The following is a 26,682-nucleotide window of genomic DNA, read 5'->3' on the forward strand; positions in this document are numbered from 1 at the left end:
GTTAATTAAGATGGAATCGCAAGAGCTAATACCTAAACCAAAAATAGTGCAGTTACAGCTCACTGATACAGCTGTGATGCTTTCAATTCTGTTTGACTTCTCAACATTATGAACAAACTGCCTTGATAAGCAAAAAAAGTGTTATGAAGCTGCAAAGTAGTAATGAAGACTTTTGTGCTACCTGATTAAGAAGCTTCTATGGTTGTTAATATAAATTAGTCTTCTGCCTCTTCCCTTGTAAAATCACCCAGTTGTGGTAAATTCAGTTGTCTTCAATTATGCCAATAATCATCTGGCTCTTCTTTTCTAATAGAATTTCATATTTTCATTTTATTAAACACATGAAGTAAAACATTGTGACCACCGAAACATAGTAACAATAACAACAAAACTATCATCCTGTCTTGTATGTCAGCTGCATCATTCATTCTTTGTAACCTCAATAAAGAACTAGATTCAGAAGATTCGGTTGTTAGGGTCTTATAAACCAGCACCTTGGCATAATTTGACAGCTAAAAAAAAAAAAAAAAAAATCCACATCCCGGATTCATCACAGCTTCACAGTCTTCCAGATTACAGAAGATACCAAAAGCCATTGGTCTGCAGAACTAGCTGGTAATGCAAAAGAGGAAGGCCCATGATCTGATATATTTGAAAGTGCATGAAGATCATTCCTGAAGTGTCAAGTTGATGGACTGCTCCTAACAGGCCTTTTCCATTTTTAATTTCTATAATCAGAATCATAGTTCTATACCAGTGACAAACAATCTCATATTTAACTGAATGTTACCAGAATGGGAAATACCAACAAGCTAAGTACTGTGAGAAAAGGCTGACATTATCTGTAAGAATATTTATGTATGATACAAAAATCAGTAGAGGATCACTATATACTATATGCTATCAATGCAACTCTACATACCTATTATCATGTCTGTCCTGAATATGAAGTATATATACTTCATATGAAGTATGGCTTTTCTAAATTCCACTAAAAACCATTAATATACTTTTATCAGAGAGTGAAAGCCATGTTTTGGGTTTTATTATACCTTGTTGTCTTACACCTGCTAAATACATATCATAATAAACAGAGAGGGCTACATTATCATGAATACTGGCATTTGGGATAGGATACAAATTTACAGTCTCTGATTTTTCAATTGCAATAGATAGCAAATATCAGCAGTTTGGCCCTAATGAGAATTTATAAGCTCTGCAGTACAGGCCAGAATGGCTAACCCTTGTCTTCTCTCCCAGTTCTTAAGTAAACAAAGGAAAACTTCAGGTTCTACCAGCTGACCAGGAAAATCATCTCACTGTCATTAACTTTCTAAATTTGTCACTTTTATTGTTTAAATTTGTGATTCAATATCAAGCTTTCAATTCTAAGAAGAGCTACTATGGGGACATCACATGTTCATGTCACATATCACAGAAAATTGTGCAAGACTCACATAGAAACACATATGCCATTCATCAATTTTGGATATTTACTATTATCTGAAAAGTTAGTATTCTGCAGTAAAGTTCAAGGAAAAACTTGTGAATGCTAATTAAGCAATAATTCTAGTAGGAACAAACACAAAAACTTCTCTTCAGCTGGCAAAATTTAATCTTAAGTCAGCCAAATAAGCGGAAAACAAATATTTAGGAATGAGTGTTAATTTAAAAATAAAAACTCATGAAAAATTAATTAGGTTGTTTGGTTTCCCTCAAAGAGCAGAGCAAGGAACTTAAAATGAACATCAGACAAGAATACTTGTTATTTAAGTTTGTGTAATCGATTCATTAAAGAAATCTTTCCTAGAACAAGAACAGAAGCATCTTATGCACAAATGTAGCTAACATGGTACCTCACTCAAGTCAGTGAAACTAATCCCAGGTTTAAGTCACTTGTATACTTTGGTACATTTAATATCAAATACCTAGCACAAAAAAGTCAAATGGGTATATACTGATATACTAAATGTGGTCTGCAATCTTTAAAACAGTGTTACCTAATCTCTCAAACAATTCAGAGACATAGCCACAGTACATTTGTACTTAAAAAAAAAAAAGTGAAAGTTTACTTGCAAAAGCTGCATTGAAAATACCTTCCATTTAAAAATGAGCTATCAAATATTGTCAGTGAACTATACCTACGGTTCCACAGCTGTTGAAAATTAACCTATAATATGTTTTTCCCCGGCAGAATTATGAAGTTTCATGTTGCAAAGAGGAAGTTTAAGGAAACACTTCGCCCATATGATGTCAAAGATGTCATTGAACAGTATTCAGCAGGTCATCTAGACATGTTATGCAGGATTAAGAGTCTTCAGTCACGGTAAGGAAAGAATTAGTTACACTCTGCATAAGCATCTAATGTCTTTCACTGCATAAAGTATATTGGCAAAGTTTAACATTTCTGTGCTACGTAGCCTCTCTTTCTGTGAGCACAGCTGAGCCAGAAATTGAATGGTGGGAAAAAACAAACAAAAAAAAAGTATCCAAATTTCTTCTCAGAAAATGGAAGTCTGAACAGTAGAAAAGGTAATCCTTTATTTGTAAAGTCCATTTGCAAACAAAGACTTTAGTCAAAAGGGTGAGGAAGACATTGAGAACTGCCTCTTTCCCATCCCATACTTCTTATTTTCACATAAAAGAAATTGAGAACTACTGATAATGTAGTATTTATGTGGGTTTTATGTTAGAGATTGCCAGAAATAGTAACTAAAAAAACCAAACCAAACAACATGACATCATATTTATCATTATCAGGGAAGATTAGGGATTCCTGCTTCAAACTTACAACTCTCCCAGGAGTGGATGTTGTTAGGATGGGGGAGCTGGGAGTGGCACCGGTATGGTGTTTCTCCATAACATCAAGCTGCTGGAGAGGCTACCTCCTCCTTCCCCCTTTCAGTAAGTCTAGCCCTTTAGGCTTTTAGGCTTTCCCAGATGATGGCTAAGTTCTGACTCCTGGTTAGTGCCAACAAAAAAGAAAAGTAATCTAATATGCTCAAAAATCACTCCTTTTTTTTCCCCTTAATTAATAAAATTATGTTTGTCTTCTTCCTTGAGTGCTTTCCTGAAGTACTGTGATTTTTAACTCATAAATATAGCAAGCACTTCCATATCTATGCCAGTTCCAGGACTGACAACAACTTTTGGTTTCTCTTTCAGTGTTGATCAAATTCTCGGGAAAGGACAAATCACAGCAGATAAAAGAAGCAGAGAAAAGAATCCTGCAGAGCATGAGACAACTGATGATGTCAGCATGTTAGGGCGGGTTGTCAAAGTGGAGAAACAGGTAGAGTGACCATCTGTGTTACTTTGTCTTGCTTTATTGCTCATGCTTTTCCTGTGTTTTATTGCCAGTTTCAAAAGCTGAACAGGTAATTTATTTATTTTTTTCTAACACCTGCTTAATTTCTACATTGAAATAAAAATTATAGGAATTGCATTACCTTAACGTTTTCTCCCCTTTATTCAGCTTGCTTATGAAAAATGTACATGGCTTCTGATATTCTTTTTCAAGGCTCAATAGCATACATCAAGCTACTTCCATTTTTCTCTTCAGCAGTTACATTTTCCCCTTGCTTGGGTTCCAGATATTTTAAATTAATATTTGGCACTAACGTTGACCTTTTCCTTTCATATAGGTACAATCCATTGAGTCAAAACTGGACTGTCTATTAGATATTTATCAACAAGTTTTGAGAAAAGGATCTGCATCTGCACTCACTTTGGCTTCATTTCAAATGCCAGCTTTCGAGTGTGAGCAGACTTCTGATTATCAAAGTCCATCAGACAGCAAAGATTTGTCTAATTCTGCACAACTTAGTGGATGCGTATCCAGATCAGCTAGTGCCAATCTGCCTCGTGGCCTACAGCTTATACTGACACCAAATGAATTTAGCACTCAGGCTTACTATGCTTTTAGTCCAGCTATGCATAGTCAAGCAACACAAGTGCCAAATGATGGACCTGCAACAGTTAATAATACATCAAACCAAATAAACCAGACAACTAAGCCAGCAACTCCGACAACATTACAAATACCACCTTTCTCATCGATGAAGCACGTCAATAGGCCTGAGCCCATTCATATTATTCCTGTAACCACACAGGAAAATATTTCTAATGTCACCGCTTGCCTTGTTGCATCAAAGGATAATGGACAAGTTGCACAGCCCAGTGCGACAAAGGATCTCACATGGAGAAAAAGTCTGGATACAGAAGGGGAACCTTTGCTCTCAGTTAAACCTGTGGTGCAAATGGATTTAGGAAAATCTTTATCTGTACAAAACCTTATACAGTCAACAGAAGAACTGAATATACAGATTGCTGGCAGTGACTCCAGTGGTTCCAGAGGTAGCCAAGATGTATACTCCAAATGGAGGGAGTCAAAATTATTTATAACGGATGAAGAGTTGGAGACAGAGGCAGGGACAGAGACTACTGAAGCCATCTCGCGCCCATTAGTGGAAACAACTCTCTCTGCTGACTCTCTAAGGACTGGAATATCAAGATCATCTCAAAACATCTGCAAGCCAGGGGATGGTACAGAAGCACTCAATCTGCTCCATGTCAAACTTAAATAACTTCTGGCTTTCTTCACTGGCTGGGTCATTCCTCTAGTCATACATATCATAGCATGAACTGTTTTGAAAGCCTTTTTAAAAAGATAAAATCACAAAAATCAGGATGAATCTGCAAAGCAGTTGAATGAGCCCATATTTCTTAGTTGCATGAAAATGCATGTCTAAGCAATGGCTAACATCCAAATTTACACCTACAGTACAGCAGCCTTTCATGTGGTACAGTAGGTTTAAATAATGAGTTGCCTACAAAGCTAATGCTGCAGGATGTATCAAAAAACAAAAATTTGAGCATTTAGACCTTGTGCTGTTTCTACGGGGCAGAAGTAAAAATCTTAAGGTTTAAAGCACTTTGCTTCTGAACTAATTAAATATATATATATAATGTCCTGATTTAGATGATAGTTTATGTTTACAACAAAAAGATTATCTACAGCTGCTAGCAAGGTACCAAGGAAATGAGTAACATGGGGTTAGAAATGGCTGCCTGTCGCAAGATACACACATTAACTCATCAGTAATCAGTTATTTTTAGCTCTGAAGAACAGTATGTTATTATCTGATTTTTGGTGATCTAGTGCTGTGGCAGAAGTATCTGACACACCACTGTCACATTGTTCTTTATAACAAGAACTATTTTGTTATAGAAGAATTGTGTTTTAAAGATTGAGTCTGGCCTTAGAAGTGGATAATGTGGGTGACTGCACTGAAAATTCAAAGGAATCTCTCCTTCTTCCAGTCTCACTGAGAAGCTGACTTGTGAATCTGTACCATTTTGGCCACAGTAGGTGAGGAAGGAAGCAGATGCTGCCTTTTCTGTAGAAGCAATATTTCCTTCTTGTGAAAATTTTGGCAATTTTCTTTGCAGTCCCAACCTGATACTATGACAGCATTTTCATAAGGCTGGGCAAGAAGGGAAGATGAGGAACTGAAATACAGATTAAAAATAAAGAGTACAGAACAGGAGGGAGAAATACTACACAATCAATAGAAAAATAAATAAATGATATTGTGGATTTAGGTAGGCAGGAAGGGAAATCATCCCAGAAAATAAAACAAGAAAGGTAAAGAAGGAAAAAGTTACTTTTTTTTTCATAGATATTAAGCATTATTTAAAAAATCAATAAAAAAAAAAGCCATGCAGGCAATCAGAAATAGAAATAGAAGTAGAGAAAATCATCTTAACTAAAAAAATTAAAGAAGGCGAGGGCTTGTTGCTTTTTAATAAAAGGGGAAGGGGAGAGAGGGAAAATGGCCCCACTCTTATAGCTCAACACTGTGTCCCAGCTACAGTCATTTCTTGTGAACTTTCCAACACAGGACTCTAAGACTTCTTCCTGCTAAAACCCAAATTTTCAAATTCAAAACCTACATAAAACTGAGCATTCCTGCCTGATACATCCTCTTTTTTTTCTTACTCTAGCCTACACTTCACTTCTGCTGAGGTGCAGAAACAGTGCTAGTGCCTGCCTGCACGTCCCCAGCAAGGCTTTGCCATTGGGGGAACCCTTGCAGAGCCTAAATGGGCTTTCACTCTTCCCAGCTGAATGAGGTTTCTGTGTGTTGCCTCCTGCCAGATTCACACCCCACCTGCACCACAGGCTTGTAGACAACCCAGCCTGGGCTCAGCTTCCCTCTAGCAGCAGGAACACGGAATGTATGGGTGTGCCAGTGCCAGCTCACTCAGGGCAGTGTTTTCTCAAGGCCCAGACCTGCTGGGAACTTGCTATGTACATCAAAAGCATCACTCCAGTCTTAATTGTGGCTAAATGCTGTAGATTGTATTGTGAAGGAGCTGATCTGTTTACTATGAAACCATTGTAACTTCTGCTTCCATTTGCTTTACAGAAGTATTCCTGGATATTACATGACAACTTTATTATGTGAAAGTACATGCAAACTGTAGAGTGTATATATTGTGTCATTATATGGGGTCCATGGATGGTACACTGTGTTCCATGGCTGTTGCCGGAGCAAACTTCAGTTGTTAAATCCTGAAAGACACCTTGAAGCACAATTTCCGCACCACTGATTTGCCATATAATTCACCACATTCAGCCTTTCCTGTTTTCTTTTATGTGCAATCTGACCATACCGAAGCCTGATTACAACAGCAATTTTGTGAGGATAAATACATTTTTTTCCACATCTCAGTTCACTTAACTATTAACTTATTTGAATGTCTGCAGTTTATCCAGACAGATATATAAGTTTAAAATATTGAAAATATAAAAATATAGAATTGGTTTTTTTTAGGCTATTTTTTTCCTTTTTCCTGTTTATGGTGCCTTTCTTGCCTTTCACATGAAGCCTCCTGCTGACCTAAGCATAAATGTGTGGTTAGGTTCAGTTAAGGAGCAAGCGATTGGGCACATGGCAACTGTGTGTCCATAGTGAATCTCCCTTCCCTTCCTTGACAAGACTGAAAAACCAAGGCATCATGAATTGGACACCACTCTTCCACCTTCACCTGCAGGAGCAGGTGGTTGCACCCCCATTGCACCCAGAAGGCGTGGATCGGAAAACTGAACAATGGCCCTGCCTGTCCCGATTCCGCACAGAAACAGGGCCTTGGGGTTTGCTGATAATTTATCTCACAGAAACTTGGTATTTTTGCCTTAAATGAGATGCTTGAGTCCTTCTAACTTTAAGTTAATTTATTTAATACAATTTTGTGCACAAAAGAATGAGTTCTATAAATTATGTATGAAAATATTAATGTCTTTACAAAGTACTGATAAATCCAGAAGATCATATCTTTTCAAATTAAGGTTTAAAATTCTAATTTTTTTCTTTTATGCTCACCATTATTATTATTTTTGTAGATGCAAGTTCTTATCATATAAGGTTTTCTAACATAATATTGATAGAAAATAGAAAGAGTAGTGAATATATGAAATTTTAAAGAGGAAGAACTGTTTGTTTGGATTTTTATAAACTTTAGTCTTATTTCCTCATGAGGAGTTTCTATGCTCTCTCTTTAAAAGACAGTGTCATGACTGACAATCATTCATTGATTTCACAAAAGAAGGGCCTGACTGGCTTTTCAAGTCTTGTCCTGAGCTCCTTATTAAAGTCCAGATCATGACAACCAATAAGAATTGTTCATGAGTCAGGACAAAGAATTTTTTTTTTTTTTCTGACTTACAATCCATTTGTGAATTGTTTGAAGAGAGAGGTTGAAATCAAGTAAGAGCTTCAGGACTTCAGCTTGATCTAAATAACTGTTTTTTGGTCAGCATGTTCTTCTACCTGAATGAAGAGAGAGCTGAAAAGAATGGTTTCAATGACTATTATTTGTTTAAAAAATTGTATTTGCTCCTGGCTTATATGATCTATACTTTTTATTTAAATATGAATATGATGTTGTAGCCTAGGGTTCAAGATTGCAATGATCATACACTTTTATTTACAGTGCCCACAGTTGTTCCATATGTTTTTGAGATTCTCCTACTTAGATTGACTGCTCTCATTATAGTATGGTGATGAGTAATTCACCTGCTTTTCTGTGATAAGTCAAATCATGCTGAATTGCTGATGTATAGTAGAACATCTGATGTACAGTAGTATTTCTGGATTGGGACCTGCAATCCTTACTCAAGCAAAAATTCTATGGAATTCATTCATTCTATGAAATTCAAGAATTTTTCTTGAATTGGGAACTCAGATTCAAATCCTGATTTTGTTGGGCATCTGTTTGAAGTGAAAATGGTAATATTCCAGTTATTTCCTGAGGAAACTAATACTTAGCTGAATTTACCCTTGTCACATTGACTATATAAAAAATAACGCACAAAGTACTGATATAAAAAGGAAAGGAGAGAAGGGACATTTTTTAAAAGCACAGAGAAAATCAGAATATTCAGAAAATAGGAATAAGCAGGAAAAGAAAATATAACAGCAAAGGAATGGAGAAAAAAGGGGTTTAAACACCCGAGGCTAAATTCATCCTTGGATGGCTTCACTGACTTCAATGAATTCACTGCCCAGCTGGGTGAAGCTCAGCCTCCGTTGGGATAATCAGACTCAGTTCCACTGACCTTACAGGAACTGAACCACCTGTACCAGAAAGGAACTTGCCTCTCTGGGCCAACTATTATCCTGACTCATGTGTCATGCAATCCTTTTGGATTCACTAGGTTTGAATGAAATACGGAAAAGAATTTGTCCCAGGTATTTCTGCTTCACATTTTTTTTTCCCAAGTGTGTTAATTGACTTTATTCAAATGGATTACAACATCACACAAAGTGCTGTCACTGTCTAAAATGATTAATTTGTTTTTGAAATAAGACTTGTCTCCTGCAACGTCAGTGGAAGCATGTAATATTTTCCTGTCCATTCATCTGGATGCAGATGTGGCCATTCATTCAGCTGTGGCCACATACAGGACAATTCCAGATATATCCAATGTCATCTGCTATTGGAAGCATTTTTGACTTCTTTGAAAGACAAAAAGAAAGTTTCATAGCAGGCTTAGAAAGCAGGATGGCTGCTTCCACTGACAGTGCAACATTAGCCAGTACATTACAATGTTAATTGTAAATTCTTGACAAAGTTGAATCCATATTGTTGTTAATAAAAATGACTTGAAAAGTACTGTGACTATTGCATTTTTTCCTTATATAAAGTATTGTATGTTGTGACCACATATCAGGAAAGAAAAACACAATTAAGCTTGCTCATTGTTTGCTTTTGAAGTTTTCTAATTTTTTCATAAGTGGACCAAAACACCACAAAGGAAGTTTGTTAGAATAAAATGCGCAGAAACCAGTCTGACCCGTTCAGTTTCTGGTAACTGTTTACAGCAGTTTACTTTCACTTAATGTTGCAGCTCCTCTATGAAAATGAGCTTTCGAGTTATTGTTGCCTTCTGTGTTTGATAAATGGCAATGGATTCAGGATTGGCAATCAGGGGCCTGTGTGGGGAGCAGGATTTCTCATGGAAGGCACATCTATCATCTCAATTTAACCTGAGGCCGAGGTGAAGCCATATCTTCTGCATCTGACCATGAAAATTACTGTAGAATGTTACTGCACCAAACCTGAAATACTCATGTGCAACACGCCTACTTTCTCCACTGTGCTCTTCCTGCAGCCTGGCTGAAGACAAGCTTTACTATTTGAGTATAAAATACTAAATACAGATAGCCTGTTCTTGTGGTGAAGTCACTTCCTCTGTGGAGGCTTCAAGAGTGGACCCAGATATTTCCATGTACAAGTGATCCCCAGCCTCTCCTAATATACTTAGATACTTAATATCTTAAGATACTGAAATTTAAAGCTGCAGATGCCAGAAAGGGAGGTTTTCCATGTCAGCCAATGTGAACAGTACCAAGTTCTGCCTCAGAATAAACACAGGACAGGAAAGAAAGCAATTGTACACATTTTCATCTTGTGGTAAACCAGGCAGCCTAGCCTCCTGTGCACACAGAGCATTTAGGGAAGGGTCAGAAGACAGTAGAGAGTAGTTTTTCCCATTGGGTTCCCTGGCAGATTGCCATAACCAGGTACCGGTGGTGATGCGTATCCATAAAGACACATACATAAATGTTCCCTGTTTACTCTGTACAATAGGAATACAGGACCCTACCTAGGAAGGAAATTTAAACACCCATTATGCATTTTTTTTTAGTGTAATTTAGGGGCATGGGGTATGTTAACTCTTTTTTGTTTTGATTTGGTTTTCTGGTTTTTTCACAATGATGGTAACCAAGCACTGGTACAGATTACCCAGGGGGCTGTGAAATCTCCGTCCTTGGAGAAAGTCACAAGCCACCTTGGCAACTGGCTCTTGGTGTCCCTACAGAGGGGTCAGACCAGATGGCCTCCAAGAGGTCTTCAAGCTCAGCTGTTCTGTGATTCTGTTTCCAGTATTGTATCAGCATTAGTAAATTGAGTCATACCGAGCATAAAAGCTTCGTGAAACCATCATTAAGGCTTCATTTGAGATAAAATATTATGACTTCACTTAAAAAATCAGACTGCAATGCATCAGGATGACACCACCCTGAGCACCCAACAAAATTACACAGTGCTGCCCTCACTCTGTTGCCTCCCCTGAGGCTTCCCTGAAGCTGTCCCACTCCACCCTACAGACCTTGGGAGCTTCCCACATGTTCTCAAATATGTTCTCGCCTCTGCTGCCTCCTCCTCCTCCTCAGCTAAGCCCAACCCAAGGCCAGCCTGTAAGGGCAGAGGAGCAGGGGGAGAGGAAAATCAGAAAATATCAGCAATAGCATGGCCAGCAGCACCAGGGCAGTGATTGTCCCTCTAGTACTCGGCACTAGTGAGGCCACAGCTCAAGTTCTCTCTCCAGTTCTGCGCCCCTTGCTGCAGGAAAGATATTGAGGTGCTGGAACTAGTCCAGAGAAGGACAACAAGGCTGGCAAAGGGTCTGGAGCACAAGTCCTGTGAGGAGCAGCTGAGGGAGCTGGGATTGCTTCTCCTGAAGCAAAATCCAGGCTCTTACATCCTTAAGGCTCTCTACAACTGCCTAACAGAGGCTGCAGCCAGGTGAGGGTCAGCCTCTTCTCCCAGACAATCCGTGAGTGACAGGACAAGAGGACACACTCCTAAAGTGTACCAGGACCGGTTCAGGTTGTGCATTAGGAAGAAGTGCTTCACAGAGTGACTGGGTATTGGAACAGGCTGCCCAGGGCGTGGGGGAGTCACCGTGCTTAGAGTGCTTAAGGACAGACTGGACGTGGCACTCATTTGCTGTATTTGACAAGGCGGTGCTCAAACACAAACCGCACTCCCAGATCCCACACACCATTTCCAACCTAACCGCTTCCGTGATCCCCTTGAAAAGACAGCGGGGCAGCCATAGAGCCTCCGCCGCGTGCGGAGCCAGCCAATCACAGCTCAGAGAGCGGCCCACCCCAGCCAATCAGCGCGCCTCGGGCTTGAGACGGAGCAAGTCCCTGCACATGGCGGCTGAGCCGCCTGCAGCCGCCATGTCGGACTGGGAGGCGAGCAGCGACGAGGAGCTTGGCGCGTCGGACTGGCCGCGGGCCGCTGCTGCTGGGACGCTGTGCTGGTCGCCCAGCACCCCTTCGTGGGGCCGCGCATCCGTGGAGGGCGGAGGGCGATGGTGGAAGGGCACGGAGAGTCGCGGAGGGGAGGAGTGGAAGCCGCGAGGCGCTGAAGGCTCCGGCGGCCCGAGGCGGGCTGCGCGGCAGAGGCCGCCCCGAGCTGCGGCCGGCCAGGCTCGGGACTCTGCGGCCCCGCTCTGCTTCCACCTCGATAGTGCCCTGGTCGGAGCTCTCATAGGTAATGGTGGGTGTGCCCCCGGGCTGGGTGCTTGACCCTCTGAGGTGAGCGGGTGGGGAGGAGGGGAGGAGACGGCCTCCCCCGCGTCCTGAGGGAGCGCATGGCTGTGGCAGTGAATCCCTGCCTCCCGTCAGTCTGGCCGGGGAAGGGCCCCCTGCAGTTCCTCTCCGTCTCTCTCCACCTGGGCATCGCAGAGTGCTTTTGCAGGGTTTCTGCCACTTGCCAGGGAAACTTTTCCTCCCTAAAGTGATTCAGTTGATGTCTGTTTCTCAAGGCTAGCAGTGTGTAAGTGGTCTGAAGCCCCTCTACTCACATGTAGGAAGGTTGACAATATCTTGGTCCAATTTTACACCTCCATCTCTTCTACTGAAGGTCATTCCCCTACACATAAACCTTGCATTTGGTTAATTGACAAAAGAGTTGCCTATAGTCTCCAGGGGTTTGGTGTTACATGTTCTTTGATCTGTAGATGCATGCACTCATATGAAGGTCTTGTGATTTGGTCACAAACAAAATATATACAATCAATGCGTAGGTTTGGGCATGTTGTCCTAAATCTATAATACCTGCTGTGTATCTTTATAACAGGTCGGGGTGGAACTAAAATTAAAGAACTTGAGGATTCTTCAGGTTCCAGGATAAAGGTACCGTGTGCTGTATGTTGTCGAGAAATAGCATCTGTTGAGAACATACTTATTTTTGTTTCTGTGTAAACCATTTGGAGGAAGTTGAAGGGTGTTACAATGGCTGTAATAATGCCACTGCTTTACAACTAGTAAAAAGGAAGTGGAATTGAGGGAGCAATTTGGATGTTTTGTGAAAATAGGAAAAGGTTATTGGTTCTATTTTTTTCCTTAAGTTTGCATTTATTTCCTTTTCTTTTAGAAATGGGATTAAAGGGCCTTTTCATAGAACAAGTTAAACTTCAGGGAAAATTGGAAATAAAGGACCAAAAATTGTTTTCAGTGTGTCTCCTTGTACAATGTTGGTCTTTGCAGTATGGAAAAAAACACAGTTGTGTTTTTGAACATAGATTACAAGAGGAACCTATGAATCTGAAGTAAAGATTTTTGGCAGCGTTGATGTGCAAAACAAAGCCAAGATGTTGATTGACAATCTTGTTACAAATTCTGGACAAAATTATGTTAGAGGTGGGACGGAGAAAGGTAAGAAATATGGGACTGGGGGAAAAACTTATTATGGGTTGTCTTCCATATATTTGGTAGTTTGCTGGAGTATTTTTATGTTGTTAGTATTTTACAAAGTAAGTTAACTTGAACCTTGTTCTTGGGCAATGACATCTCCTTAAAACAGAAATACCAAGATACTCTTTTTTTCAACTATGGACAGTTTCCCCCTCTCCCCAAACTGCTAGGCTTTGGTGAAAACCAGTTCCTGTGTGTTTTCAACAATTTTATGGATGCAGAATGTTATACCACTTTGGTTTATTGCATTATCAGTCTGATTCCTCCAAAATACCAGCATTTGCTCTAGTGCAAGTTTTAATCTGGTATCTGTGGAATATTACAATTCAGTAAACTTTTGTGAAGATGGTCTATAAAGTGCTGATCATAGCATGGGCCATGCTGACTTCCTACTGCTTTCAAGGAAAGTTAATGTTTTAAGGTTTGATGTTGCACTTCATGCCTGGCCTTACAAGGTTTTCCTGTGGTAGCTTTGTTACATGGATATAGAAATAATTTTTCTACATTTGGGTGCTGCTTGTATTATTGGTACATCTTGTATGTGCTCCCAACAATTTTTTGCACAGGCAAGCACCATCCACAGTTTTTGATCAGATGCACTGATTAGGAAGAAGGGATCCAGGAGTTATGTTCCAGCATTAAAATAAGGACTGGAGTAGTTGTGTGTTTCATTTTCAGAAGTGTCCTGGAAGGTAGATGAATATGTTTCAAGAGACTAGAAGTATTTAAAACTACCTTAGGATTTGTGACAGTGTTATCCCTATGTTTCCTGCCTTTCCCCTAATTTTCCACACAGTTGTGTTGCTATTTATTTCTTCAGTGTAAAACTGCACTTAGGAGGCGTTAACCTCATCAAAAAAAAAGTATACAATATAACTAGACTGAGACTTCATTGTCGTGTTGTTGGATGCTTTAGACCTAAGCTTTGCTCTTGTAGCTGTTGAAGCTTCCTGCATATCAGCTACTGGTTTCACAAGTTTTTTCAAAAGCTTGCTGCACAACAAGCCTAATTTATAGTTGGAGGAGAAGCATTTCACAACCCATCATTACTTCCTTTAAATAACTAAAGATGTTGAAATGTTTCCCTTTTTTTCTCAAAACTGAATTTGTACACATTTTAGCAATGTTTCAGGGCAGAGATCTAGGAAAGAAATTTCCAATTATATGTTTCATGGCTATTTAAAATACATGAGGCCTTGCAATAGAAAAAAAATGTGTTTGTTTTGAGGGGAGATTTCTCCCCATGGTTTGTTCCATCAAACAGCAGCATTTTGTTACTAACTCTGCAGGAAAAACCTTGGACATTATCAAGCCTGAAAATAATCCAAAGAAACCAGTGATTAACTGGGCCTCTCTTCGAGAAAACAGAGCCAAATATGAATCTATGAAGTGGGCAGGTTAGCTTTACAATTTTCATTATATTGTACTTGTCTTTATGTGGTAAATCTGTTAGAATGCTTAAAGGTTTCTAATACTTGCTTTGAGATGACTGAATCTTTCAGAGCCCAAATTGACGATGTATTTGCAGTGAGCTGGCCATGTTAGCATTTCTCAACATGGTCATGGAGGACACTGATTACTGCTGCCAAGAATTAAACCTGCTACTCCTGTGGTATTTTGTATGTCACCCTTTGAAAATGGTGTTGTTTTGTATGTGGCCACCAGAAAAAAAAAGAAAAACCTAAGAGTTTTCAAATATACTACTATATATATTAGTAGAAATTACTTCAGAAATTAAAATGTGGGGAAGTGGGGTTTTTTTGCCGATGTTGAAGTGTTTGTCTCAGCCTTCATCTTTTTTTACATAAGCAATGGTCTTCCATCACTTCCAGCTAGTCTCTCCTAGCTCAAGGCATTGTCTGGGTCCTGGGCTTTCCATCGTAAGTTTTAGCAGACTTACACTTACTCTGTATTATTTCTTGCTAATTTGAGTTGAATTTTTATGATTGTTTAAGGCTTGCCTCCAATTGAGAAAAACTTCTACAAAGAATCATCCAGGACTGCATCTATGTCACAAGAAGAAGTGGACCTGTGGCGGTAAGATAATTTTTTTTTTAGGGATTCATCTGCTTGGCAGAAATTACTATTAAACTATAAAGCCTAGAAAGTGGGAGATGAAATAGTGAGAGGCAGTAATGCTGGGGTTTTGTAGCAACTTAATCTTTTTAAGAACTCTTTCTTGGGACTGGAACAACTAGCAGATGAGATGCTATTAGTTGTCTGGAATTTCTGCTTCTCTAAAAGTGTGCGATCTAGTTGAATTTCAAAACAGAAAAAAAATCATGACAGTTCATTGACTTTTGGCTGTTTCTTTGCCTTTCATTAGGCAGTATATTCACATTTTCCAGATCTTTCCAAATAGGATTGTTCACACGTTGAATACCTTTTGGCTGCAATTTTTCCCTGCATCTTTTTAGTCAAAACCATCTTCAAACCAAATTCCAACTTTTGTTACTATTGTCTTCCTTTTTTATCTATCTTGTCTTTACAAGCCCATCCTAGTGAGTATATGCTTCAGTTAACTGCATCTGTTTATTTTGATCCAACAGACTATATCAGTACCTCTCAAGGAAAACAGATCATCTGTTTCAAGTGATTTGGTTCAGGCCTTGGTAATAGTTACAGCCCCCTTCAGTAGTGCTAATGGAGTCAGTGAGCATTATTGAAGTTTTTATTACTTTTCTTTTTTTCTTTTGCATGCCAGAGAAACTTTGCCACAGTGAGTAAAGCATGGAATTGTTTCCAGCTGTTTTCACCTTCTTCCTTAAAGTATATAGATGTATTATTGTTAGAGCTTGTGAAAATTACAGAACATTGCTCTTGTAGGTTAAAAATATGTACTGTGGAGTAGAACTTGTGTGATAAAGGAATTTTTTTCTACTTCATCTAATCAGTTCGCTTTAAGGAAGAAAAGGCAGCAATTGAAAGAAATAGTTCTGTAAATGCGAGGGGAAGTTGAATTGCCCATTCTTTTCCTAGCTCTACACCCCACTTGAAGAAAAGCTTTTTACTGAATGGAATCTTCAGAGGAGTACAAGACTGAAATCAATATGCTTATGCAGATGTCATGGTTTAAAACCAGATGGAAAATAAGCTCTAAGCAGCCACTCCCCTTCCCTCACCCCCTCTGATGAGAAAGGGACAAAGGGCAGAGATTATAGGTTGTGATAAGAATTTACTGGAAAACATCAATGGGGTAAGAAGAACAGCAACAACACTAATAACATTGTATAAAAAATGATTACATGCAAAAATGCTCATGGAAGTCCGACCAACAAGACACCACCACAACCAGCACTGCAGGGCTCCTGAGAAAAATAAGAAAATGGTGGATGGAACTGTCCATGCCCATGTTTCTTTTTCCCCAAGCCTGAGACAGCAAAAACAATAATGCCAAGCCCTCTGGTCAGACCATCCACACCACAGCTTCATTTGCCTTCTGCTCTCCTGGGAAAAGGAACAAAATGGCCATGGAGGGTCATTGCCTTCTTCTTCCACAGGAAACCACACCCCTTTTCTGCTGGAAAGTGAATATCCCATCCACCCCCTAGGGGTGCTTTGGGTGATACTGAGTAACAATGTAGTCATGCCCGCATGGCTTCAAGCTCTCCTCGCTGCAAGTGCAAGAAAATTAATTCTGGCCTTGGCCAAAACTAGGACAGCGTATTAATAGCTCTTAATTGGAGGAAGCCTTGGAGCAGCAGTTTTTAATGTATTCTTTTATTTGTGTTGTGATTTGGGTTTTGCCTGCTTTTAGGGGTTGTTTCTACCAGTTTTTTGGGGGTTTTTTTGGAGCTTTTCTTACTGGTCATGTTCTTTTCCCAGAATTGTATCTGTTTGTATTCTCTAGAGTATCCAGGGAGCGACTCTGGAAAGAGATGGGGAAGGTTTTTGTCAGATTATAGAGTTCTGACTGATAAATTCAAGCCATTTGTCTGAATTCTGGGTTGTCTTTGGGTTTAAAAACTTACCATACCTACTGAATTTTTAATAGGTTATAATTGTAGCCTGATATGACAGGACTGCAGTTCGTGTTAATAACCATATATAACTTTAAATTAGTTGTTCTTAAGAAAGAGCGGTAATTGATACCTCTGTGAGAAGTGTTCCTTTAGTAAGACTGTTAAAAAGTTAGAAGACTAATTCAGTCCCATTTCAGTTCAAGAGCCTGAACTTGTTTTATCTTGTTTCAGGAGTTTAAAAAAAGTTAAGAAACACTGTCTTTTGTGTTAGCTCTACTTTTTCAGGTAATGAGACTTTAAAACAATTTCACTACTTTAACTCTATACAGGAAGGAAAATAATGATATAACTTGTGATGACTTGAAAGAAGGTGAAAAGCGCTGCATTCCCAATCCTGTTTGTAAATTTGAAGATGTGTTTGAGTATTATCCTGATATTATGGCTAATATAAGAAGGGTCGGTTTTCAAAAGCCTACACCAATTCAGGTATGTCTTTAATTTCGATAAAGCTTTAACTGAAGCTTAAGAGAAAAATTAAAACTACATTTAAGTATTTGTTGTTTTATGTTAGTCCCAGGCGTGGCCGATCATACTTCAAGGAATTGATCTTATTGCTATAGCACAGACTGGCACTGGGAAGACATTAGCATACTTAATGCCTGGATTCATTCACTTGACTTCACAACCAATGTAAGGACTGCTCGCAGGTCTGATTTGTTTAGATGTGCATACTTCCCCCTGCACTTACTTCCTCCTGCATCCAACTCCTGAACTGATTTTCTAGTAATGAAGATAAAAATCATGTATTGGAAAAAGCATTATAAATCTGACGGAATAAGCACCAAATTTGTTACCATAGATTCCATCAGCAGCAGTGTACAGAGGAAGTTTAGAATAGTATGAAAACATCAGTGTCAAGCATGATGGACTTGGCCTATATTTATATACCAACATTTGAAATATGTTTTGTTGCAGATCCAAAGATCAGCGTGGGGGGCCTGGAATGTTAGTCCTTGCTCCCACTAGAGAACTGGCACTTCAAGTAGAGGCAGAGTGTTCAAAGTATGCATACAAAGGAATTAAAAGGTAATCTTGCTTTTCTCTGACTTATTAAGTAATATTTTGTTTCTCCTAACCAATTGTAGCTTAATTCACCTACTAAAATAATTGCATTTAAGAGGGGAGGGGATAGTAGTAAATGCAGAGTTTATATTTTCCCAGTTTTCAGAATGTCTGTTTCGACTAGTCTCATGGTCAAAGTTTATGTAGCTTTTCTGCTTTTCCTTCTGAGTTGACAGCTAAGAAGAATCACACAGAATATGCTGAGTTGAAAGGGACAAGGATCATCAAGTCAAGCTCTTAGCCCTGCACAGGACATGCCCAAGAATTACACCATGTGATTGAGAGCATTATCCAAACACTTGAACTTTTTCAGGCTGGTGCTGTGATCGCTTCCCTTGGGCGCCTGTTCCAGTGCCCAACCACCCCCTGGGTGAAGCAACTTTTCCTGATATCCAACTTAAACTCCCCTAACACAGCTTCAGGCTATTCCCTTGGATCCTGTCACTGCTCACTACAGAGATCAGTGCCTGCCCCTCTCTTCCCCTCATGAGAAAGTTGTGACTGCAGTGATGTTTCCCTCGTCTCTGCTTCTTCAGGCTGAACAAACACAGTGCCCTCAGCTACTCCTCACACAGCTTCTTCTCAAGGGCCTTCACCATCTTTGTGTCCTCCTTCGGACACTCTCTAATGGTTTAATGTTTTTCTTGCATTGTGGCACCCAAAACTGCCCCCAGCACTTGAGGTGAGGCTGCCCCAGTGCAGAGAAAAGCAGGACAATCCCTTCCCTTGCCTGGCTGGCAATGCTGATGCCAGCCTGATGCTCCCCCCCAGGCCTGGCTGTCAGGGCACTGCTGATTCATATTCGACTTAAAATCAATCCCTTTCCATGGCACTGCTTTCCAGCATCCCATTCTCCGGTCTGTCCATACATCCAGGTTTGCCCATTCCAGGCGCAGAATCTGTCACTTTCCCTTGTTGAAATTCATGTGGCTGGTGATTGCCCAGCCCTCTGATTTGTGGAGGTCACTCTGCAGGGCCTCCCTGCCTTGGAGGGAGTCAGCAGCTCCTCCCAGTTTTGTGAATCTGTGAACTTGCTTAGTATCTCTTCCAGTTCTGCCTCCAAGTCGTTGCAGGCAGGACATGAAGATGTTATGAGGGTCAAGGAGCCCTGTGGGGCCCTTCTAGTGACAGGTCACCAGTCTGATGCCACCCCATTCACTGTAACCCTTTGTGCCTGACCTGTGAGCCAGTTGCTTACCCATCCCATGATGTCTTTATCCAGCTGAGTGCTGGTCCAGAAGGATACTGTATTGACAGTATTGAAAGCTTTATTGAAATCCAAACAGATTACATCAACTGGCATCCCTTGATTGTCTTGGTGGGTTACATTGTCATAAAAGGAAGTCAGACTTGACAAGCAGGACTTGACTCTCATGGAGCTGTGCTGGTGACTGCATTGACTGACCAGCGACTACATTGTCTTAGAGGTGTTTGTCAGTACCTTCCAGAATAATCTCCATAACTTCATCAGGCACTGAAATGGAACTAACATGCTGGGATCCTCCTTGAAAATCAGAACAATTTTCACCAGCTTCCAGTCAGCTGGGACCTTTCTGGATTCTAAAGACCATTCAAAAATCATTGAGAGAGACTTCCCAATAACAGCCAAATTTTTGGCAAATCCCATCATGCCCCATGGATCTGTAGAAATCCAGCTGGAGCAGCAGATCCTGCATAATTTGCACCTCAGCTGGGAGTGGATCATTCTTGCAGTTGTGGTTCTCCAGCTCAGGGCACTGAAATCCCCTTAGTGTATCATCTGTGTTGAAGACAGTGGCAAAGAATGCATTAAACAGCTCTGCCTTGTCCTTGTCCCTGTTTGTGAGGTGACCATCCCCACCCATCCAGTAATGGGCCAATGTTATTTTTATGCTGCCTATTTGCTACCTTCTCTGTAGAACAAATCTGGCTTTCTTTTCTATGAGAATACACTGCTGAAAAATGTCCAGGTTCATGGCCATGCAAGTCTCTTTGTACTGTCATCTTCTAGCACATTGGCCCTGAGTCATGGGGTAATTCCATCCCTATCTTTGTTTTTGTTAAACTTTATGGTATTTTTATCGGACCATTTCTCTAGCCTTTTTGTGGTTCTGGTACAAGCCTAATTCTCTTGAGTGTATCAGCTGCTTCCCCAGTTTGGTTTCATCCACAAGCTAAGTGTAGATCTTTATTTAAGCAATTAAAGAGATGTTACTGTGCTCTGAAACTTAGGGGTCTCTGCTAACTTTGTGTAGCATTTTGAATAAGTCTTACAGTCACCCCAATAGCAAAACATCTCACTTCTGATGGTACTGTTTGGAAAACCATGTATCCTTTCATAGTTCATCTATTTTTTGTGTGAATATTTTCAGAACTACCCAAAACATGTGAGCTATCTTCCATTCACGATTACTTTCACTGCAGTTTTAGCAGAAAACTATTGCTGAACTGTTGAGGGAGTGTCATTCAGTGTTAATTCTATTAATTATGGCAATACTGTCAATCACACTTACAGTATTCCTTCCTCTTGTTAGTACCAGGTGACACTTTTAAAGCAACATGGTGGCATTTATTTGAAAAGGATTGACTTTAGCTGAAACTTAATACGCTATTTCTGTAAAACTTTTATTTTACAGTATTTGCGTCTATGGTGGTGGGGACCGGAAAGGACAGATAGACACAGTTACCAAAGGTGTGGATATTGTTATTGCTACTCCTGGCAGACTGAATGATCTTCAGATGAACAACTTCATAAATTTGAAGAGCATAACATATTTGGCAAGTAACTGATGTGCAATGAGTAATGCACCAGCTGGGAAATGGTTGACTCAGTTTGAATTTAAGCTTTAATGGAGTTTTCTTTAAACTTCCAAAGTCCTAATTGCAATACAGCTTAACACTTAAATTGGTGTTGGAGGGATGATTCATACTTATTATAATTGCATTGCAGATGTGAAATATTCCCTAGGAAAAACAGACTTCTAGCACAGCAAGCATTTTAAAGATGCTATGTTGTTTTTTCAGTAATGTTTGGCATTCTAAAATTCATTTTAGAATTAGGATTCGTTATTAATTACAGGATTAGTTACTAATGGATTAAATGCCTTTCTGAAGTTGTTTTTTCTTTTTCTTTTTAAAGGTTAACAGTGTCTCAATTTTTTTAGTAGAACTTGTGCAGAGTCACATACAGATATTTAAATGTTGGGGTTCTGACTTTCTTTTGATCTCAGTGGAATAACAGCCTTGTAAACATCTTTGTCTTTATTTTGTTTTTGCCTTTTGCTGTGCTGAACGTGTAAGACTGTTGCTGTTTGTAAAATGCTTTTATATATTCAATTTATTTCTAACTTGTCTGTGAATTGTTGCCCAGTTTGACAATTTAGCCATGCTCTCTGTCTGCCCCTCTACCCTGTGAGAGTTAAATTCTCTCTATGTTGTAACAAGTTGGCTCCAATTCTAGGTGATAGTTGTGAGCTTGCTGGCAAGACCAGGACTATAGCATCTTTATAAATTTGGCCATTTGGGTAAAAAGTTTATTACTGGAAGACAAGAGAGTAGTGTTCTGTAGAAGACTAATATGTAATTGCTGAGCAGAACAGGCCTGAAAACTGGTATTCTGAGAGGTATAGGAGCATAGGTCATCTTTCTGCCAAGGTGAAGTATAGTCATACCACAGGCACACACTGCTTCATAAAGCAGTGGGTGTTGAACCAAAAGCATGTTTCAGTATGTGCAGCACATACCATAGTATGACATTGCTAAAAAGAATTAACTATCAAATGAAAAACATGGTGATGTAAAACAGGAGGAGAGACATTTATTGTTGCACTACTAGCAGTTAAACGTTTTTAGAAGAACCAGTGCAAGGACTGTGTATTGTGATGTGGTTAAGGTCTCATGCCTCAGACTTTAAGGAAATGCTGTGCTACCAAAACCCATGTGAAAAATTGGACATGGAAAATTTTATCTTTTTATGATCTTCCTATATATTTATCCTTGTAGTTTCTTGTGCTTTTTAATATATAAGTTACTTTCTGTTTCCAGAGCTTCATTGTCAGTTTTCAGCCAACAAATAATTTAATCTTGCAGCCTTGCTTTCGGAAAAAGAGAGTGGTAATAGATTTTAATTTACCACCTTGGATGAAGAACACTCTTCATTGAAGAGCTTCATCTACAGTTTTCATTTAAAGTTATTACTGAGTCTTTGAAGGTTCCCAAAGTAAACTGAGTATTTTATTACTTGCTAATATGATGCAGTTGTTTCACAAAGGACTTCCAAGATAAGATACTGGGATACAGTTGTTAAAAAACCACAACCAACCAAATGTACCACCTCCCAGAAAAGAGAAAAAAAAAAAAAGAGCCACCAAACAACAAAAAAATCCACAAAACCATGCTCTATTATTTATTATAATTTATGTCTAAATAGGTACTGGACCCAAGGTGATTTTTTAGGTTAGAATTTCTCTACTTCCCTGGCAGAACCATGAAGTTGATCAAGTCTTGATTCATACTTTTAGGAAGCCATTTATTCAAGATAGGCTGCTGTTTTTCAGTATTTCAGAAGTAAGATTGTAAATTCTGTCATAAACAGCCTTTTGATTGTTCAAAATACATTTCATATGAAAATATGCTTTTTGTTTCCCCTGTGTTCAGTGTAAATCAGTATTCATTCATCAGCAATCTGATGAAGTACTCTTAATTCTTTGGGCTTCATGCTGATAAAGCAGAAGGAAGGAATTTGGAATTGTGCATGAAAATTGGGAAACATTTAGGAGAAAGTGTGATTAAATATATATATATAAAGCATGAAGGAAGATGGAAAAGATAGATTGGAGTAGGAGTAATGCTTTTATTCTTCAATATGAAAAACAGTAGTGTAAATCTTACCAATAACTGATTCAAAACAAAGGAGAGAGCAAAGTAAATAATTTTCAAAGGAAGAACTGGCTTGTAAGAATTTCTTGCCAAGATATAGAACTGTATGTATATATTTAAAGGTAACAAGAAACCTAAGATTATGTCCATTGAAGGACATAAAGATTATAAACAAAGATGGGGCTATGACACATTTAGAAAAAATCAGTACTAATATCTATCTGACGTCTATTACAGCCTTTAATCTTAATGAAGCAGCTATCAGAAATAAGAAAAGTAAACTTCAACTACCCTGATCCATCTGTTAGACACAGATGCTTTCTTTTCCCTCTGCAGCGAAGTGCCGGTGAGCTTAATAGCATAGAAAGCTTCTACTGGTGAAAAAGACATAGCAGCCAACTCTGAAAAATTAGTTGTTTCAGCCTCCAATTCTGTTGAAGCCAACAATTCTATTAGAATTCATGTAGTCAATGAAATCTCCATGAGCCCTCTAAAAATAATGAGAATTAAATCAAGAAATGGAATTCTTATCTTGCCTCTCAAACGATAATTTGTTGTTTTAGAGATTTACATAGGTAATTATATAAACTAAAGCTATGTAAACTATAACTACTAAACTTATATAATAAGCTTATTATATAATAATGTAATTATTATTTAATATAATAAAATATCAGGAAATAATGGAGCAGCAAAATTAGGACAGTAGAAAGGGATTATCATCAATTTCCACATAAGTGACTAGAAATTGTTGATACTTAAAAGGGCAATCCATGTAACTTTAATTTTCAAATAGAGTTTATACAAATCAAAGGAGATAAATGAGTTTCAGATGTCAATCTTCTTTCTTTGTACGTGACTGAAAACATTCACAAGTGTGCTTGTATATTAGAAAACTTGCCAGTTCCAAAGAGTTGTTTTCAGATCTCCAGCTCACTTGTTCATTTCTGGCCTTTTTAACCAGATGAAACAAGCTTGTGCTCTGGGAGCTGTGCAGTGTCCTAGTGTGAGCCAGAATGTATGCTATGGCTTTTTTCCTATTTCTAATGAGGAACTAAATTGACAAGTGATATTTTGAGCCTGTATGAGATCTCTGAAGAGGTAGAAATTAGATTTCCCCTTTAAATAGCAAACAGTTTCTCAATGTGTGTTGAGCAGGTTGCTCCCATCTGGGTTTGGTTGGCTATGTGTTTTTGTTTCAATTTGTGCTTAGTTTTAGCCATCACCCTAATTACTGTTAAAACAAGCGATTGTTTTTTTCTTTAAATGCTCTTAAAGGAGCTGTGAATTTTCTTGTTTTGCCTGCAAGCATAATACTGAATAAAAAAGTGTCAAGGAAATTGAAGAGGTAAAATAGAACAGGTTTTACAGTAAGTTATGGAGAAGATTCTGCAATTAAAACAGTTACCATCAAAATCTTCTTCTGTGTATTGTCTTGCTGAAACAAACCCTCATCTGAGGGACTAGGCAGAATAAATAACCTTGTTTCTGAACAGGTTTTAGATGAGGCTGACAGAATGCTGGATATGGGATTTGAACCTCAGATAATGAAGATCCTAATAGATGTGCGACCTGACAGACAAACTGTTATGACGAGGTATCTAGACATAGTAGTGCTCAGGACTTGAACATAAGGTTATTGAACAAGTTAATTATTAGTGAACAAATTAATTTCAAAACAAATGTGTCAGTTATTAAAATTTGATAATTTTTTTTCCCCATTTTGTACTGTCTTTTCTGAAGTTGTTTCATCAAATATAAAGACAATTGAGTTGTCCCGAAAAAAGGAAGGTATCCTGTGAGTGCTAGAATTTGCCATATCAATTTGAAATGCCGACTGACACTTCTCCATATGGAACCAAATGCATTTCCTGACTCTATGACCAGTATCTGTGCTAGTCTGTACCTGGATTAATTTTGAAATTATGCAGCTTTTGGGAATTTAACAAACAAATAACCCAACAATTAATTTTTTTTGCATTTAATTATTTTTTTGCATTTTATTTTATTTTTATTTATTTTTTTATTTTATATATTTTATTTTGCATTTAATTAATTATTTGCCATATTTTGCATTTAAGCTGCTGTTTTAAAAAACAGACTAGAAACTTGCTTATAAGTATTGTTCAACTACTAAACTCAGCTAAGGCTTCAATAGAAAGGCTCTATAATTGTTGCCTGTATTTTTAACCAACAAAATTACCTTAGAAGCTCAAGTGCTGTTTACTATTAACTTAAGATGAGTTAAACTCAACACTGTTACTGCATATGTGTTTCACTGATATACAAGAAAAGAAGAGCAATATGAAATTAATGAATTGGAGAATAATTGGCACACTATTCTCATGCATGTGTGCTTTCTTTTTCACTTCCTTTTTAGTGCTACTTGGCCTGACTGTGTCCGTCGCTTAGCAAAATCGTATTTGAGGGATCCCATGATTGTGTATGTTGGCACTCTTGACTTAGCAGTAAGTTGTCCTGTTCTTTTTTGTTTTTTCCCCTTCCTTTTGTAGAGGAACCTATGCTTAAGCCAAAAAATTCTTTCTTGTACCTAACTGTATTTAAGTAAATGCATGTAGCTTTTGTAATCAATTTGAGCTTTCAAGAAATATCTCCATGCTATTTATTTTAAAGTTTCCTTAAAAGTTCAGAAAAATTTCAAAAGTATAAACAAACATTTTCTGTAACAACATCTGGAAGTCTTAGCTCTTCAGTAGAAGACATCACAGGTGACAATTATCAGTCATATTGAATATTCTGCTTCACAGTGCCAAGTGTTTTTGTGTGATCCCCTGGTTTTGCAACCTTAATTTTGGTTCAGCAAGCTCTTATTCTTTACTTGGTTTTCCTTCTGAAGTTCTTCTTTCTAATGCATACAGATCCTTATCTAAATCTGTTTCCTAACTGCATCTTCCTCAGTTGGAGTGGGACCTTTGTACTAAACTCTTGGAGGACACTTGCCTAGAGCAGGAAATAATGTGTTAGAGTAAGAACTGTCTTTAAAGTCCAAAACTTCTAACACGTGGATGTAGTTGCTTAGTTGTCATTGTTGTGCAGCTATGTGTAGTTGGCTTCAGTACCAGCAGAATTTACAGAAATAGTAGTTTGCCAAAATCTTAGGAAAATTTCACTTTCAGTTCCATTTTTTTATTAGCAATAGGGAATAGGAAACCTAGTATCCAGCACACTTTTCAGTAGAAATAGAGACAAAATGTGCTTTTTGTCTGTTCTGTTCAGAACTACATTTTTATCAAAGGGCATGCCTTGTCAGGATTGTAATTTGAAAGACATCAATTGCTGTTGTAGCTCTCTTCTCTAGGGCATTCATCTCTTTTTACAGGAGCTTCTCTTAGTTGAAGAGGTGACATGTGGTGGGGGGAGGAAGGTTCACATGTGGAGAGAGAATCTTTGTCTGCTTGACTGAGTCTTCAACTCTTGCCACAAGATCATGATACCATCCCATGAGAATGTCTAGATGTTTTATTCTACTTATTAGTTATACCTTAGACATTCTGTGGTAACCTTGAGAGGTGATGGAGTAAAGTTTTTAATGAACTGTTACTGGATTAGTTAGAACTGATAATTTCAAAGAGATTTACAATACCTTTAAAAGCCTATAATTTCAAGTAAGACAGCCATTGTTCCAATTTCCTCTCAATTAATATAAAATATTTGCAGAT

The 26,682-nt window shown here is 38.6% G+C and overlaps 2 protein-coding genes across 4 annotated transcripts in view; both read left to right on the plus strand.

The window, feature by feature from the left end:
• The window catches only part of KCNQ5 (potassium voltage-gated channel subfamily Q member 5), a 282,253-nt gene extending 273,073 nt beyond the window's left edge, over positions 1-9,180 (plus strand). For all 3 annotated transcript variants that reach the window (XM_086876265.1, XM_086876266.1, XM_086876267.1), the window contains 3 exons: positions 2,195-2,326; positions 3,166-3,292; positions 3,645-9,180. In XM_086876265.1, the coding sequence (XP_086732391.1) occupies positions 2,195-2,326; positions 3,166-3,292; positions 3,645-4,586 (1,201 nt within the window). In that variant the 3' untranslated portion in view covers positions 4,587-9,180. The remainder of the gene's footprint in view (positions 1-2,194; positions 2,327-3,165; positions 3,293-3,644) is intronic.
• A 2,297-nt stretch (positions 9,181-11,477) lies between these two features.
• The window catches only part of DDX43 (DEAD-box helicase 43), a 22,708-nt gene continuing 7,503 nt past the window's right edge, over positions 11,478-26,682 (plus strand). The window contains exons 1-11 of the mRNA XM_086875166.1: positions 11,478-11,856; positions 12,445-12,500; positions 12,890-13,022; positions 14,351-14,458; positions 15,017-15,098; positions 17,353-17,509; positions 17,595-17,713; positions 17,999-18,109; positions 20,761-20,902; positions 24,499-24,599; positions 25,383-25,470. Of these exons, the coding sequence (XP_086731292.1) occupies positions 11,514-11,856; positions 12,445-12,500; positions 12,890-13,022; positions 14,351-14,458; positions 15,017-15,098; positions 17,353-17,509; positions 17,595-17,713; positions 17,999-18,109; positions 20,761-20,902; positions 24,499-24,599; positions 25,383-25,470 (1,440 nt within the window). The 5' untranslated portion in view covers positions 11,478-11,513. The remainder of the gene's footprint in view (positions 11,857-12,444; positions 12,501-12,889; positions 13,023-14,350; positions 14,459-15,016; positions 15,099-17,352; positions 17,510-17,594; positions 17,714-17,998; positions 18,110-20,760; positions 20,903-24,498; positions 24,600-25,382; positions 25,471-26,682) is intronic.

This window comes from Cyanistes caeruleus, chromosome 2 (assembly GCF_971803275.1).
Source record: "Cyanistes caeruleus chromosome 2, bCyaCae1.hap1.1, whole genome shotgun sequence".
Taxonomy (NCBI): domain Eukaryota; kingdom Metazoa; phylum Chordata; class Aves; order Passeriformes; family Paridae; genus Cyanistes; species Cyanistes caeruleus.